The sequence below is a fragment of the Rhinatrema bivittatum genome, chromosome 5, assembly GCF_901001135.1.
Source record: "Rhinatrema bivittatum chromosome 5, aRhiBiv1.1, whole genome shotgun sequence".
Taxonomy (NCBI): Eukaryota; Metazoa; Chordata; class Amphibia; order Gymnophiona; family Rhinatrematidae; genus Rhinatrema; species Rhinatrema bivittatum.
The window spans coordinates 251708873-251726252 of NC_042619.1; the positions used below are offsets into that span (position 1 = coordinate 251708873).

The 17380-nt window shown below is 48.1% G+C and overlaps 2 protein-coding genes across 4 annotated transcripts in view; one reads left to right on the forward strand and one right to left on the reverse strand.

Moving 5' to 3' along the window:
- The window catches only part of POLR3D (RNA polymerase III subunit D), a 79678-nt gene extending 69816 nt beyond the window's left edge, over positions 1–9862 (reverse strand). The window contains exons 1-2 of one of the 2 annotated variants that reach the window (XM_029603807.1): positions 9751–9862; positions 8526–8604 (exon numbers count right to left, since the gene is read on the reverse strand). The gene's annotated coding sequence lies outside the window, so the exon portion shown is untranslated. Of the gene's footprint in view, positions 1–8525; positions 8610–9750 lie in introns of both variants that reach the window. The other variant, XM_029603808.1, reaches the window with a different exon arrangement.
- PHYHIP (phytanoyl-CoA 2-hydroxylase interacting protein) overlaps positions 1–17380 on the forward strand; it is a 32598-nt gene that overhangs the window by 6344 nt on the left and 8874 nt on the right. For both annotated transcript variants that reach the window (XM_029603811.1, XM_029603810.1), the window contains exons 2-4: positions 9685–9868; positions 13412–13586; positions 13884–14001. In XM_029603811.1, coding sequence (XP_029459671.1) covers positions 9704–9868; positions 13412–13586; positions 13884–14001 — 458 coding nt within the window. In that variant the 5' untranslated portion in view covers positions 9685–9703. The remainder of the gene's footprint in view (positions 1–9684; positions 9869–13411; positions 13587–13883; positions 14002–17380) is intronic.

The window sequence follows — 17380 nt, forward strand, 5'->3', positions numbered from 1 at the left end:
GCTGCAGCCCAAAGGAGCATGTTCTTCAGTGCCTGAGGAGAAGGTACTGCTGCAGCCCAAAGGGCATGTTCTTCAGTGCCTGAGGAGAAGGTACTGCTGCAGCCCAAAGGGCATGTTCTTCAGTGCCTGAGGAGAAGGTACTGCTGCAGCCCAAAGAGCATGTTCTTCAGTGCCTGAGGAGAAGGTACTGCTGCAGCCCAAAGGGCATGTTCTTCAGTGCCTGAGGAGAAGGTACTGCTGCAGCCCAAAGAGCATGTTCTTCAGTGCCTGAGGAGAAGGTACTGCTGCAGCCCAAAGGGCATGTTCTTCAGTGCCTGAGGAGAAGGTACTGCCGCAGCCCGAAGGGCAGGTTCTGCAAAGCCTGAGCAGACAGGTTCTGGACGTCCCAACCACAGTTTTAAAGCAGTAGTACAGGTGCACAGAGTTTCCCATTGAAGATTTGGGACCAGCAGGACCACAAGTAGACTTTGCATCTATTTTATAGCAGGTGCAGAGTATGGGCAGGAAAGTAGAGCCCCCCACCCCTTTAAGCTGCAGTAAAAACCATTCATGCTGTTTCAGCCACTGAGGGAAAGGCAGTTTTTAGCCAGGGGAATTTACCAGGTTACCTCTTTTACTACCCAGGCAAATTCCTTTGCCAGTTGTCCTCTTAAATAGCAAAAAAAAAAACATTGCATATGTAAAGAAATATTTCTTTTACTGATTAAATATCACAGATGTACTGCTGGGAATATCCTAGGTTTTCCTTTGTATTCTAGTCTTGTTATGATGATGCTAGGAAGAGGTTGCTTAATAGACTATTTAAATGCATAACCCCAAGAACAGCAGGGCTTTTGCATGGCCATATTCTTCAAGAGCATGATTCTGCTAAATTCAGGAGGTGCTGGAGCAAAACTGCAGAAACCTCACGAGGAATTTGGGGTTTGTTTTTTTTTATAATTTTTTATTTCTCAGAATTTTAACAAGTTATAACAAGTATACATTCTTGCTAGGGTAGTATCGTACACTTATTAGGAAATATAAGAAAATAAGAACAAAAAATCAATTCCATAGTACAATCTGTGTACTGAAATATAGGAAATAAATATAATGCAAAGGAGAACAGGCTTTAAGATAATCAAACAGGGAATACTGTAGCAATCATTTTAGTCTAATTGCCAAGCTTTTATACATAACCATCTTATACACGGATTACAAGTGTGCTATCTTGGGTATGAGATTTCAAAAAACCTTTCAACAGGTCTATCTCAAAGAAGACATAGTTAGCATCTTTATATGTTATGGCACATTTACATGGATATCTTAGCATAAATTTCGCTCCCAATTTCAACACCTCTGATCTTAACATAAGAAAATGTTTTCTCTTAATTTGTGTACTTCTAGTCAGATCTGGGTAAACCCAGATCTTTTGGCCATAAAATAATGATTGTCTTTTATGGAAAAACATCCTCAGAATATTATTACGTTCTGATACAAATGCAAACGTCACTAAGGGCCTCATTTTCCAAGCCGCTCGCACGCGATAAGGGACCTTTCGCATGCGAAAAGTCCCTTATCGCGTGCGATACCAGGATGGGGGCGGAGTCAGGGCGGAGTCGGCCCCGGAAGAGGAGGAGTCGGGGCGTCACCGGGCCCGACTCTGCGCCGACGCCACGGACAGCGAAAAGGTAAGTGCCTTTTCGCTGCCTATTTCGCTCCCAATAGCTACACCTCCTATGGTGGCGCTATTAGGTGCAAAACCGGCAGCGATCGCAGCGTGACGGTGCGATCGCTGCCGGCTAGCACAGGCCCGCCCCCCGTTTCGGCCCCCCGCCCCTCATCTTCTAAAGTATCACAGGCCTGCGACACTTTAGAAAATGAGGCCCTATGATTGGCCTCCTCTGAGAAATTTCTGTCTCACTTGAAAGTTCTAGTATTTGAGAAATATCCGACAGATCAGACTGGCCTCTCTCTCCTTGATCTCTTATGGAAGGTAATAGATCTTAGTGATCACTGGAAGTGCTGACTCTGGAATATCTAATACCTTCTGTAAATAAGAGCTAAATAATTCCATCGGAGAAGTCAGACTGATCACAGGAAAGTGTAACACTCTTAAATTACACATCCTAGAAACATTCTCTAAACTTTCCAATCTTCCATTTATTATCATTTCTGATTTTACCAAATTCTGGGATATTTTTTTCAGTTTGAATAACTCTTTTATCTAAATCTTCTAATTTTTTATTATGTAGATATTAAATTATTAAACAACCAGAAAATTATTGTCATCACAACCTCTTCTGGGAGGGCATTCCTTGCATCCACCGCCCTTTCCATGAAGACATATTTTCTGATATTGTTCCTGAGTTTACTCCCTTACAGTTTCATATCATGACCCCTTTCCATTGGAAAAGATTTGATTTTTGTGCATCATTAATTCCTTTCAGATATTTGAAAGTCTGTATCATATCTCTCTGTTTCTCCCTCTCCTCCAAGGTACACATATTTAGGTCCTGTAGTCTCCTCTCTTAGTCTTTTGATGCAGACCCTTTACCATTTTGGTTGCCTTTCTCTGAATCGCTTCCATCACTTACTGTATACAGTGTGTAACATCACTTCCTGTTACACAGCATATACCATGTCTTCCTGTTATACAGTGTTCACCATGTCTTTGTGCTATGTAATACAGGCAGGCCAAGCTCCAGAGCCTCAGGGTATGGTTGAGACGATGGTGCAGGGAAGAGGATTTTAGGTTTGTTAGGAAAGGAAGACCATGCTGAGGAAGAGGGAGCCTATTCCAACAGGATGGGCTCCATCTTAACCGGCGTGGAGCCAGGTTGCTGGCACTAACTTTTAAAAATAAAGAGAGCAGATTTTAAATTAGAACATGGGAGAAAGCCAACAGTCGCTCAGCAGCAAATGGTTTGGAGGGAGGTATCTTCAAAGGTCCCTGGCAAACCAAGTAAGTTAAAATGTCCAAATAGAGAGGTGGTTCTAAAAGCTGAAAAAAAACTGGATTTATTTAAATACAGACCACACAGATAAAAATGACTCCAAACTGCCTGTATCATCTGATAACAAGCAGATTGTGCATATATATAAAAATAGAAATATAAATAAAACTACTTTAAAATGTCTATGTGCAAATGCCAGAAGTCTTAGAAAATTAAGACTGGGGAGCTAGAATGTATGGCACTAAAGGAAGATATAGACATAACAGGCATCTCAGAGACCTGGTGGAAGGAGGATAAGTAACTAATGGGATATTGTGTTGCCATGGTACTAATTAAATCAACATGACAGGGCAGATAAAATTGGTAGAGGGGTGGCACTATACTGTATGTTAAGGATGGCATAGAGTCAAGCAGGATAAAAGTTTTGCAGGAAACAAACACATTCTGGAATTCTTATGGACAGAAACTCAAAGGTTGGAAAGGAAGAGCATAGTGGGGATATATTATCGCCTGCCTGGCTAGGGTGAGGAAACAGACTGTAAAATGCTAACAGATTAGGCTGGCAAGTAAAATGGGCAACAGAATAATAATGGGAGACTTCAGTTGCCCGAGTATTGACTGGGTGAATGTCACATCTGGACTTGCAGGAGAAGCAAAGTTCCTAGATGGCATCAATGACTGCTTCATGCAGGAGCTGACCAGGGAACCAACGAGAGGAGGAGCTACATTAGATCTAATTCTTAGCAGACGCAGGACCTGGTGAAAGAGATAAAGGTGGTAGATCCACTTGACAACAGAGATCATAATGTAATACAATTTGACATAATCACTGGAGGGTGACTTCTAAGGAAAACTACTGCAGCAATATTTAACTATAAAAAGGAGACTGATAAACCTGTTAGTAAAATACTGACAGGTGCAATCCACGAGGTTAAAATCTTTCAGGAGGCATGGATATTGTTTAAAATTACCATCCTTGAGGCTCTGACAAAATGTATTCCATGCATAAAAAAGGTTGAAGGAAAACCAAATAACTGCCGGCATGGTTTAATAATGAGGTGAAAGAGGCAATTAAAGCCAAAAAGGCATCATTCAAAAAATGGAAAGCCAACCTAAATGAGGAAAACAGAGAAGAATATAAGATGTAAACAAGAAATTCAGAAGGCTCAAAGAGAATTTGAAAAAAAGCTAAAAGAGTTAAAAACAAATAATAAAAACCTTTTCAAGTACATTTGAAGCAAAAAGCCTGTGATGCAGTCAGTTTGGGTTGCTAGATGACTGAGAGGTGAAAGGAATAATCAGGGAGGATAAGGAAATAGCAGAAAAATTAATTAACTCTTTGCCTCTGTCTTTACTGAGGAGGATGTTGAGGTTATACCCACACTGGAAACATTTTTTGATGGTGAGAACTCTGAGCAACTAGATGAAATCAAAGTGAAACTGGAAGACATAACTCAGTTTTGACAGATTGAAAAATAACAAATCACCAGGACCGGATGGTATTCACCCCAGAATTCTGAAGGAACTTAAAAATGAAATTGCCTACCTGTTTATGGTGATTGGCAACCTATTATTTAAAACAACCATGGTACCAGAAGAATAGAGGATAGCCAATGTGATGCCAGTTTTTAAAAAGGGCTCCAGGATATATCCAGGAAACTATAGACTGGTAAGCCTCATGTCGGTACTAGGCAAAATGGTAGAAGCTATTCTTAAAAACAGAATTACTGACTGCATAGATAGACATGGTTTAATGGGAGAAAGCCAATATGGTTGTTGGAAAGAGAAGTCTTGCCTTACTAATTTACTAGATTTTTTTTGAGGGGGTAAATAAACATGTGGATAAAGGCAAGTCAGTTGATATAGTATCTTTGGATTTTCAGAAGGCATTTGACAGAGACTCCTCAGGAAATTGGGAGGACATGGGATCGAAGGCAGTGTCCTGTTATGGATTGGTAACTAGATCAAAGACAGGAAGCAGAGGGTAGGACTAAATGTTCAGTTTTCCAAATGGAGAAAATCGTATGCCCCAGGGGTCTGTATTGGAACCCATGCTATTTAGCATATTCATAAATGATCTGGAGAAAGAAATGACAAGTGAGGTGACCAGATTTGCAGATGACATAAAATTGTTTTGAGTTGTTAAGACAGCAGCAGATTGTAAAGAACTGCAGAAAAACCTTGTGAGACTAGAAGACTGGGCTTCTAAATAGCAGATGCAATTTAATGTGGACAAGTGCAAAGTAATGCATGTAGGCAAGGCCAGAGGAACCACTAGGTAAACTAGGCCTGTGCCTAGGGCGCCGCGATTTAGGGGGCGCCGCGGCAGGCAGCAGAATTTTGAAAGGGCAAACGTGCCCTTTCAAAATTCTGCCAGCCCCCGCCTCACTGTGCCACCCTCCCAACTCCCCCCTTGGGGTCCAGCGGAGGGCCCGGGAGCGATCTGCCACTCCCAGGGCCTCGGCTTCCACTAAGCAAAATGGCGCCGGTGGCCTTTAGCCCCTACCATGTGACAGGGGCTACCAGTGCCATTGTTTGGCCCCTGTCACATGGTAGGGGCTAAAGGCCACCGGCGCCATTTTGGTTAGTGGCAGCCGAGGCCCCAGGAGTGGCAGATCGCTCCCGGGCCCCCACCTGGACCACCAGGTATTTTGTAAGTTTTCTTTTGGGGGGGGGGGGGAGTCGGGGCTGCGGCTGGGGGCAGCGCAAAGCTGAAGGTGCCTAGGGCGCCCAATCCCCTTGCACCGGCCCTGCATGTAGGGAAAAATGATCCCAACTACAAGTTAGGGGTCACCATCCAGGAAAAGGATTTCAGAGTCCTTGTGGACAATACCTTGAAATCTTCAGCTCACGGTGCAGCGATGGTCATAAAGGCAAATAGAATGTCCGGGTCTATTTAAGGAATAGAGAACAAAACTGAGAATACCACAATTCCTTTGTATAGATCCATATTGCGACTGCACCTTGAGGTCAATGCTATATCGTGTGCTGAGCCTAGTGCACAGGCTAACGAGCTCTTGGACATGCTAAGCTAACACCCGATGCAATAAGGGGATTAGCATGTCCAAAATGTGCGTCCAAATAGCGCTCATCACATGCAAATGCTTGTAGATGAGGCTATTAGCTGTTACCCCCGATGTACAAAAATCACCATGCGCCCGATGCACATGTTTTAACACGGAAAACTTAATACCAGCCCAAGCTGTCTTAAAAAACCTCCCACAAAGCCACAAAAAAAGCTCCAAATACTGCTTTTCTGTGGTTCCTCTACTTAGTATCGTCCCAATACCAAGTAGGAGGAACCACAGGAAGCAGCATGAAAAAAAAATGTTTTGCCAGTGGTTTTGCCAGTGGAGGCCCATTAATCGAGCATCTGTTTTCCTAACCCTTGCACAGCCACTTCTCCTGGATGCCCGATGCCATGGACGCGCTAGGGACGCACAATTTATCCCTCGCACGTCCTTTTTAGTGCGACCCTTCATTTAAATAATGCATTGCGCGCCCAGGACAGGTGGCTGGGCGCGCGTTAGGAGAACAGGGGCTATCATGAGCGCCCATTTTACGCGAGCCAATATTGCTTCGGCCTGCTTGAGCATTGTGTGCAGTTCTGTTTTCCCCATCTTAAAAAAGAGATAGCAGACAGAGAAAAAGTACAGAGGAGATTGACCAAAATGATAAAGGGGATGGAAAAGCTCCCTTAGGAGCCAGGCTAAACAGATTAGAGCTTTTTAGATTGTAAAAGAGAAAACTGAGAGGAGATATCATTGAAATTTATAAAATCATGGGTGGGGTGGAACAGATAAATAGGGAAGGGTTATTTATCCTTTCAAACAACATTAGGATGAGGGAACACTCTAAGTAACTAGCAACCGGCAGATTTAAAACAAATCTTAGAAACTATTTTTTCACTCAGTGCACAATCAAGTTATGGAATCTGTTGCCAGAGGATGCAATTAACATCATGAGGCTCAAAAGAAGACTGGACAAGTTCCTAAAGGAAAAATTCATAAACAGTTATTAGCCAGGTAGACTTGGAAAAGCCAATGCCTATCCCTGGGACTGACAGAGAAGAATAGATCAACTGTTGGTGATCTTCCGAGTATTTGTGACCCAGACTGGCCACTGTCAGAGGCAGAATGCTGGGCTCGATGGACTTGGTCTGATACAGCATGATGCTTCTTATGTTATACAGCATGCACCATGACTTCCTGTTACCCGGCCCACTATCTCTTCCTGTTACACAGCACACCAGTCTTTCTATTACACGGCATGTACCACGTCTTCCTGTTACACGGTGTCCACCATGTCTTCCTGTTACATGGCATGTACCACATCTTCCTGATACACGGCTTGCATAGTGTATTCCTGTTACATGGCCTGCACCACGTTTTCCTGTTACACAGTGTCCACCACGTCTTCCTGTTACATGGCACACCAGTTTTTCTGTTACACGGTGTGCACCATTTCTTCCTGTTACATGGCATGCACCACATAAGAACATAAGAACATAAGAAAATGCCATACTGGGTCAGACCAAGGGTCAATCAAGCCCAGCATCCTGTTTCCAACAGTGGCCAATCCAGGCCATAAGAACCTGGCAAGTACCCAAAAACTAAGTCTATTCCATGTAACCATTGCTAATGGCAGTGGCTATTCTCTAAGTGAACTTAATAGCAGGTAATGGACTTCTCCTCCAAGAACTTATCCAATCCTTTTTTAAACACAGCTATACTAACTGCACGAACCACATTCTCTGGCAACAAATTCCAGAGTTTAATTGTGCGTTGAGTAAAAAAGAACTTTCTCCGATTAGTTTTAAATGTGCCCCATGCTAACTTCATGGAGTGTCCCCTAGTCTTTCTACTATCCGAAAGAGTAAATAACCGATTCACATCTACCCGTTCTAGACCTCTCATGATTTTAAACACCTCTATCATATCCCCCCTCAGTCGTCTCTTCTCCAAGCTGAAAAGTCCTAACCTCTTTAGTCTTTCCTCATAGGGGAGTTGTTCCATTCCCCTTATCATTTTGGTAGCCCTTCTCTGTACCTTCTCCATCGCAATAATATCTTTTTTGAGATGCGGCGACCAGAATTGTACACAGTATTCAAGGTGCGGTCTCACCATGGAGCAATACAGAGGCATTATGACATTTTCCGTTTTATTCATCATTCCTTTTCTAATAATTCCCAACATTCTGTTTGCTTTTTTGACTGCCGCAGCACACTGAACCGACGATTTCAATGTGTTATCCACGTCTTCCTGTTACAGGCGTGCACGTCTGTTACACAGTGTGCACCATTTCTTCCTGTTACATGGCATGCACCACGTCTTCCTGTTACAGGCGTGCACGTCTGTTACACAGTGTGCACCATTTCTTCCTGTTACATGGCATGCACCACGTCTTCCTGTTACAGGCGTGCATGTCTGTTACACAGTGTGCACCATTTCTTCCTGTTACATGGTGTGCACCACGTGCTCCTGTTACATGGCGTGCATCACGTTTTCCTGGCATCTTATACAGAGTCAGTGTGTGTTTCCTGGAGTCTCTTCAAGCAGTTCTATAACTAATGCCTGCTGGCACCGCACATACCTCAGTACCATCTGCTGAAAATCTGTCCACTTTCCACCCAGAAATGTGCTCACTGGCACTGCCGCCTGTACCGCAGCATCTGCTCTGAGAAAGTAGGAGTGTGCAGTTTTAGATATGGGAAAAAGATAATTAAATTAATGTTGGTTACAAAGACTGATGGGAGAGAGAGCTTGAGGAAGAGAAACAAGAGGAAAGACAGAGAAATGAAGAGTAAGAAGAACAAGAGGGAGAAGGAAGAGATGAGTGTGACGGGGGATGGCGAGGAGAGCGAGAATGGGATGAGGAATGCATTGTCTAAGAAGGTTATTGTGTGCACCCTCAGCGCTCCTCAGTCATTGCAGATCTGCCCTGAGTCAGTCAGTGGCGCAGAGTGCACAGGGCCTCAGCCACCACTGCATTTCACAGGCAAATTCCAAGCAGCAGGATAAAAACTCTCAGTCTCCACACATCTCCTCACCCCTCACACAATCTTCTCTCTCTCTCCCACAGCAGTCTCCTCCCTCACCTCTCACACATTTTTTCCAGGTCCCCATTTCCACACTCTCACCCTTATCTCTTCACCTGCACACAACCTCACCCCATTCTACCACATATAGCCTCATCCCAAACCACCATACCCACACCATCGCCTCCACACCCACATACACATCCTGACCCAACCCCTCCACCCAAGTGCGCCTTCATCCCAGTCCACTGCACATATCCTCATCTTTAACTGGCTACTTCCATGCACCAGGCCCACGAATATGCTCACCCCTTACCACAGCACAAACACCCCATTACCCCAAACCTCTGCACCCACACTTGGCGCACCACCACTCCAACACACATATCCTCACCCCAAACCACCATATGCATACCCTCATAGCCACACTTACACATCACCTCTAAACCCTCGCACTCACGCTAGCACCATGTCTTGACCTCCTACCCACCAAAAGCATGCCCTCACATCCATACTGTCACACCAGCACCCCAGCTGACACACACACATTCCCTGACCCCTGCATTCTCACCGAAGCATGCACTTGTATCCCACCTGTTTCCCACCCCCTCACACACACTCACACACACACACACACACACACACACATGAGCTATTTTTGCCAAGTTGCAGATCAGCTGCCTTATGATTCATTCTCCCCTTTTTGTCTTGTAGGGGCTGAGCAGCTTGGAACATGGAGCTGCTGTCCACCCCTCACAGCATACAGATCAGTGACATCACCTGTGATTCCTTCCGCATCTCCTGGGAAATCGAGACTCCCGACCTGGAAAGAATCACCCATTATTTCATCGACCTGAATAAGAAGGAGAACAAAAATGCGAATAAATTCAAGCACAGGGTGAGGCAGTCAGTTTCCTCCCCCCCTCCCCCTCCCCAGGCACTCCTTACAGTCGGACCCCACCTGCCTCTCCCTGCCCCAGTCAATAGGAGTCTGGGGCCAATCCCACAAACTTCCCCCATTCCCTGGTAAAGGTGGGCAGGAGGGAGAAGGAAATATTACTCTCATAATTTCTCTTCAACTAAGAGAAAAAAATTAAGGATTCTGACTTTTGGAGATTTAGATTTTAACTGGAAGCCCCAGTTGGTTGCTAGCTGCATCCCTTGGGAGCTCAATCCTTTTGCAGCCTTGTTAGAATGAAGGTTGCTATGGTAATGCTCTATTTAATATATTTTCTTGGCTAATATGGTGTTTGTCTCCTGACTGCTCCATGTTCTCTGTTGCTGTGGGAACAGTCTGAACCCTGAAAGTGTTTTTGGGCCCTGCCAGTGGGACAGGGGGTGCAGAAAGAAAAGCAAGGTAAAGCCTTTGTGTACCATTAGGCTAGGGAAATCCCCATCCCAATTCACCTCTAACTGCCCATTCTGCTATGCTGGGGACTCAGCAAGGCTGCAGGACACATGGCTGAGCTGCAGGTTTGTGTATGATCACTGACCTCCAGTGAAGCTGCAGGGCGTGTGACTGAGCTGAAGGTTTGTGTAGGATCACTGACTACCAGTGAAGCTGCAGGGCGTGTGACTGAGCTGAAGGTTTATGTATGATCACTGACCTCCAGTGAAGCTGCAGGGCGTGTGACTGAGCTGAAGGTTTGTGTAGGATCACTGACTACCAGTGAAGCTGCAGGGCGTGTGACTGAGCTGAAGGTTTGTGTATGATCACTGACCTCCAGTGAAGCTGCAGGGTGTGTGACTGAGCTGAAGGTTTGTGTAGGATCACTGACCACCAGTGAAGCTGCAGGGCGTGTGACTGAGCTGAAGGTTTGTGTATGATCACTGACCTCCAGTGAAGCTGCAGGGCGTGTGACTGAGCTGAAGGTTTGTGTATGATCACTGACCTCCAGTGAAGCTGCAGGGCGTGTGACTGAGCTGCAGGTTTGTGTATGATCACTGACTACCAGTGAAGCTGCAGGGCGTGTGACTGAGCTGAAGGTTTGTGTATGATCACTGACCACCAGTGAAGCTGCAGGGTGTGTGACTGAGCTTTTTGTGTAGGATCACTGACCACCAGTGAAGCTGCAGGGCGTGTGACTGAGTTGAAGCTCTGTATATGATCACTGTCCACCAGTGAAGCTGCAGGGTATGTGACTGAATTGCACCTCTGTATATGATCACTGACCTCCGGTGAGGCTGCAGAGCATGTGACTGAGTTGCAGTTCTGTGTATGATCACTGACTTTGTAGTACCTCCAGAGAGGCTGCAGGGTATGTGTTGCAACCGTCTTCGCATACTGTTACAAACGCGGGGCTGCAGTCACTTGCTGTAGGGGGATGTGGGCTCTTGGGCCACGGCGCGACTCAGGGAGGAGCCCCAAGATACACACCGTGGGAGGCAAGAGTGTCCAAGCATGGGCTGGAATTGGAACAAGGCTGGACCAGGATCGAGATGTGGAACATCTGAGGAACTGGAACAAGGCAGGCTCAGACCTCCACTGGACCTGCATGCACAGGTGAGACCCAGCAACAATATGCTGGTCTCAAGAGTAGCCCTCCGGCCACTCGGTAGCCCTTCTGGACCCACCGCTTGGGAACGATGAGTGTGTGAGGTCAGACGGAGGCTGAGGACAGGAACATGACAAAACATGGAACTGAAGAACTTGGAAGACTCAGACGGGGACTCGAGGAACTTGGAAGACCCAGACGAAAATTCGAGGAACTTGGAAGAATCAGATGAGGATTTGAGGAATTTGGAAGAATCAGATGAGGATTCAAGATTCAGGCAGTAGTACAGGGTGAGTACTGCACTGCAGTGCGCCCTATACAGCCGCCCATGGCTGGTTGCGGACTATGCTGAAAGTGAAGCAGACTCCAGACGAGAAGATGAAGGCTTGAGCTGGTAACATGATGAAGATTCAGGAGAGGCCTGCACTGAGGCTCGCCCTACACAGCCACCCGTGGCTGGTCACAGACCACGCTGAAGCATAGCAGGTTCTGGCTTGAGTCTAGGGCATGGACGGAAGCAGGAACAAGGAACTCCGAAGACCGGGAACAGGATTCAAGGATTCAAGACTCAGAATTCAAGACTCAGGATTCAAGGAATCAGAACTTGGATTCAGGAACAGACCTCGGCATTAAAAGCAAGTGCCTTCTGGAGGCTTGCGCTGCAGATGTGAAGACAGGCCTTGTGCCACAAAGCGCCCTACACAGCCCCCCAAGGGCTGGTCATGGACCACGACGGTGGCACGCCAGGAAAGGTGGAAGAGCAGGAAACCTGGAAGCGGGACAAAGCCGGAAGCTGGAACATCAGGACCAGGACTGGAACAGCAGGAACTTGGAACATCAAGACGAGGAACATCAGGAACATGTAACATCAAGAACACCAGAGAGACGACAAAGGACCTCCATCAAAGAACAAGACTAGGAGACCAGGACATCGAACATGAAGACCATCAAGACAGGCGGAGACCACGGAGAACCTTGCACGGTGAAGGAAACACAGACAACTGTGAGTATCCATGTGAAGGTGCTAAGGAAGTGGAGGAGAGCCCTTTTATAGGGCTAGTGACAGAACTGGTTGATGACATCATCCGTTGGGGCTGCGAGGCTTTTCCTGCCACTGGCCCTTTAAATGTTGAGAAGAGGCGCACATGCGCCTATGCAGGAGCCCAAGGATAGGTGGAGACAGCAGCATCGCTGGCGGCGTCCCTGCCACGAGAAGAAGAGGATCAGTGGCAGCTCCCCTGCCGCACGGGGAGGCAGGGTTGGTGGTGGCTTCCTTCCGCGACAAGAGCCAGAAGGCTGTGGCTTCCATGCCACGAAGAGTAAAGACTGCAGCGGCCCCTCCTGCCACGCACAGCGGCATTGGGCCGTGTGGGAGCAGCAAGTGGCAGTGGTCCGAGGTGGCGTGGGGCCACATCAATAGCGGGGAAACCGACAGCGTCGGTGGCGGCTCCTGAGCCGCGGAGAAGGGAGAGGCCTGTGGCAGCGGCGAGCCAGGGTCCGTGTAACTGAGTTGCAGGTTTGTGTATGATCACTGATCTCAGACAAGGCTGCAGTGTGTGTGTGGCTGAATTGCAGCTCTGTGAATGGTCATTGACCTCCAGTGAGGCTGAAGGGCGTGTGACCGTGTTGCAGGTTGGTGTATGATCGGTGATCTGTGGCAAGACTGCAGGGCGCATGACTGAGTTGCAGATTTGTGTATGATCACTGACTTCCAGCGAGGCAGCAGGGTGTGTAATTGAGTTGCAGATTTCTGTATGATCACTGACATCTGGCAAAGCTGCAGGACGCATGACTGAATTGCAGCTCTGTGTATGATCACTGACCTCCAGTGAAAATGCAGAATGCATAATCCCTAAACTCTGGCAAGGCTATAATGGGTGTGACTTTGTGGATGTAATAGGCCAGGCCTAAAACCTGATAACAGGTTTCTTCTCTGGTTTCTGCAGGATGTCCCCACTAAGCTGGTAGCTAAGGCGGTGCCACTGCCCATGACAGTGAGGGGCCACTGGTTCCTGAGTCCCCGGACAGAGTACAGTGTGGCAGTGCAGACTGCCATTAAGCAGAGTGATGGCGAGTATCAGGTGTCTGGCTGGAGTGAGACGGTGGAGTTCTGCACTGGAGGTGAGTTTGTTTGCAGATTCTGGTGGGAAGGAATGCAGATTACAAGAACCCGCACCCTATTTATTCAATTATTTAGTAAGTCCATGGTCCAGTGAGGAAAAAAGGAATCAATACAAGACCCTTAATTGTACTGTAAGACACACGCTTTCCCCCCACCAACTCCCCCGGAAGCTGTGCTACATTCTTGCTTCCTTCTGGTCCATATCAGGGCCAGTTATTCAGTCTGAGTCAGATGTGAGAGTTAATAGATGAGCAGACGGTGCTGTGACTTTCTAGCTCTTCTGCCTTCTTTCTCAGATTATGCTAAGGAGCACCTGCAGCTGCTGCAGGAGAAGGCAGAGGCCATGGCAGGACGCATGCTACCTTTCTCTGTTTTCTACCGGAATCAGCAGCAGGAATACTTCCAGCACGTCAGGTGAGTATGACAGACCCCAGGGGTCCTTTAGGTCAGGGGTGGGCAACCTTTTTCTTTGCTTGTACCAAGAATCAGGAATGGTGTGTGGGGGTTGGTCCTCTCTAAGATCTAGTTGGTGACCGCCAGGGGTTTGGCGGGGGGGGGGGGGGGGTGTCTCCTCTGTGTGCATGTTTGACTGGATGATTGCATGAGGTAGATGAGTCACCCTTCCCCTTTGCTCTCTTCTAGCTCATCTCACCCTCAGTCCCTTACCCTTTCCTTCTTTATCCTACCCTCTCTGACCTCCACTTCCCTACAGTCTCCACTCATCTTCTTCCTCTTCCTTCCCCTCTTCTTCTCTTCCATAGAACATAACAGCAGTTCCCTGTACGTACCCGCATCAGTCCAGACTCGTGGGGTCTGCCTCCCCTCCAGCAGATGGAGACAGAGAAGTTTTGGCTGACACTGCCCTATACCATGAGATGCCACCTGCAGTCCCTCAATATTTCTCTGTCTCTAGCAGATGGTGGAGGTGCAAAACCTGCAGTCTGACTGAAAAAAAAAGAAGAAGAAGAAAAAAAAAACAGTTTAAAGGCAGAAGATTCTACAGCCTCCCAGGGGGGTAGTCAGGTCCTGGTGGGACCATCCCCCCTGGTAGTTGAGGCATTTGAGCAAAGGGTCGGGGACCTTCAGATGCTCGCTCTCTTGGTGGCCAGTCAGGGTTGACACCGGGGAGCCTGGTTCACTCACCCTGAGAGGGATCTCTTTGAGCCTGCAGCCTGTTCTCCTGGTAAAAAAAGAGAAAAGTCAGGAAGAAAAAGAGCAGGTAGGCAGTGCGGTGGCTGGGGTCCCGTTTGCCCGTTGTGGAGGCTCTCTCTCTCTCCGGCCCCCCCCCCCCCCCGGTGTCTTTCTCCTGCTGGTTTCACCGCCCCCCTGCCGATTTCACCACCCCCTGCTGCTCCCAATGCCATGTAGTTCAGCCTGCTCCGCTTGTGGGATGGCTTTCACGCGGCGGCATCTGTTACAGGTGCCTCCCCGGTGGGGAGGGCATTCGGGAAGCACTCCGGGAGGGTGGGGGGGAGAAACAATCCTCACACCGAAAGCCTGGGAGGCTCTCCTTGGTGCAGCAGCCCCCAGAGGACCCGTACCAGTTTAGTGCAGGAATGGAGGCCATTTTCGCTGCTTTTGCTTTTCCCATGGGGGGAGGGGGATTTCCCTCCTCCCTTATATCCACAGGCTGGTGCTTCCAGAGGGGTCCGAATCGTGAGGGAGCAGGATGTTTCTTTCGATGGAGAACCTGGGGAGGCTTCAGATTCTTTTTCCTCTGATTTTATTCTCCTGCTGCATAAGGCCTTTAAGGCCAGGAGATCTACTAACAGACATGGGGAAAAGGGGGCTCTCTTCAGGGCGATTAAGAAGCCCAAAGCCCCTGAGAAGGCAGGGACCTTGGCTGCCATGAAACCTAGGGGCTCGGAGCAGGTGGGGGGTCACGAGGCTGAAAAGTCTCCGGCGAACCTCGGTAGCCCAGCCTGCGATAGATTCCTCTTCTGAGGCTTCAACCCAAGATGACCTGCTCGCCAAGGGTCCTCAAGGAGTGGACCCAGATGCAGACCAGGACCCGGAACAGGCATTGGCGGAGATGCTGATGGTCAAAAGGGATGACCCCAAAGTGATTCGCTTGTTCCGCAAGGAGGAATTGGCCCCCTTATTCCTGTAGTTCTGGAGGAACTGGGTATTGAGGCTCCCCAGGAGGGCACTCAGTTGGGGGCTGTAGATCCATAAAGAATGGGATACTCCAGACACAGGGTTCAAGGTCCATCAGGGATGGACAAGTTATACTCTCTCCTGGAAGAGGCGCTTGACCTTCTCAGGGTCCCTAAGGTGGATACTGCAGTCTCAGCGGTTACTAAGAAGACTACTATCCCAGTGACTGGCACTGCAGCACTTAAGGACCTTCAGGATAGGAAGCTTGAACATCATCTCAAGAAGATATTTGAGGTTTCAGCTCTGGGAGTTATGGCGGCTATATGTAGCAGCTTTATGTTAAGAGCGGGCCTTCACTGGTGCAGCAATTGCAAGTGGATGAGTCCTTGGTGGCTTCAGACTCCCTTCAGGTGGAGCAGCTGGAAGCCATGGTAGCCTACAGTGCAGACTCATTGAGCGATCTACTTTCAACCTTGGCTAGAACCATGTAGTGGTTGAGGACTTGGTCGGCGGACGTCTCCTCCAAAGCGCAGCTGGGTTCTTTGCCCTTTAAGGGAAAGTTGCTATTTGGCAAGGATTTGGAGGAAATGATCAAATCCCTTGGAGAGAATAAGGTTCATAGATTGCTGAAGATAAGCCGAAGTCAAGGAGCTTGCTGCTCTCTTGGTTCCTTTTCTGGGAAATCAGATGTTTCAGGCATCCAGATCATCAGTTTCTTCCTCAAGGCAAACTTTGGGCAGACAGCAGTCGTGGAGTCAGCCCTTTCATGGCTGTCGGCCTGGCAGAGATGGCTCGTCCCAAGGAACAGTAGGAGCAAAATCTTCCCAATGAGGTGAGGCCGGTCCACTCCTTTGTTCCGTTAATAGAGATTCTAGTAATTCTTCGGACTTTTCTTCAGATTTTTGTCCTGCTCCTTCACAGGGCTTATAAGGCTAGGAAGTCCACGGTTTGGTGCAGAGCTAAGCAGGGGGCAACCCTGGGACCCCAGCCAAGTAAGAAGTTCAGGTCATCTCGAGCTGCGGGAGTGACGAGGGTTTGTCGAGTGCTGCAGCAATCCACTCTGGTGGACGAGGCGGATGATCCCAAGGTTGTGCGGTTGTTCCATAGGGAATAGCTGGCCCCCTGATTCACCCAGTTTAGGCAGAATTGGGGATAAAGGTCCTGCAAGAGGAGTCTGTTACATGCGGGGTGTTTTAGTGTGCCCATGGGCCTCAGCCCGACCCCAGACGGATCCAGGACCGAACCGAGGGTTGACGGCATGATCCAGCATGGCTGACGGTCTTACCCTCTGCCAGGCCTGCAAGCTCCCAAGGCCAACAACAGGATGATGTTGGAATGTGAATGGTCCTTTGACCATTCTGAGCCCTTTCGGACCTGCCGCTTAGATCGGCATGGAGCAGCAGGCCTGGCCTGAGGTCGAGGGCAGACGGGCCTTGACACGAAGACATGACACCAGGGTCAATGCTACAGCATCGCAGATGAAGACATGACACCAAGGCTGATGTGGACGGCATCAGAGACGAGGGCTGGCACAAGACATGACACCAAGGCTAATGCGAAGACATGACACCAAAGCTGATATGAAGACATCATGGACCAGTGGTCGATGTGACGGCATCCCGGACCAGGGTCGATGCGACGACATCAGGAACAAGACGTTGACATGTTACTAAGACTGATGCAACGGCATCCAGGA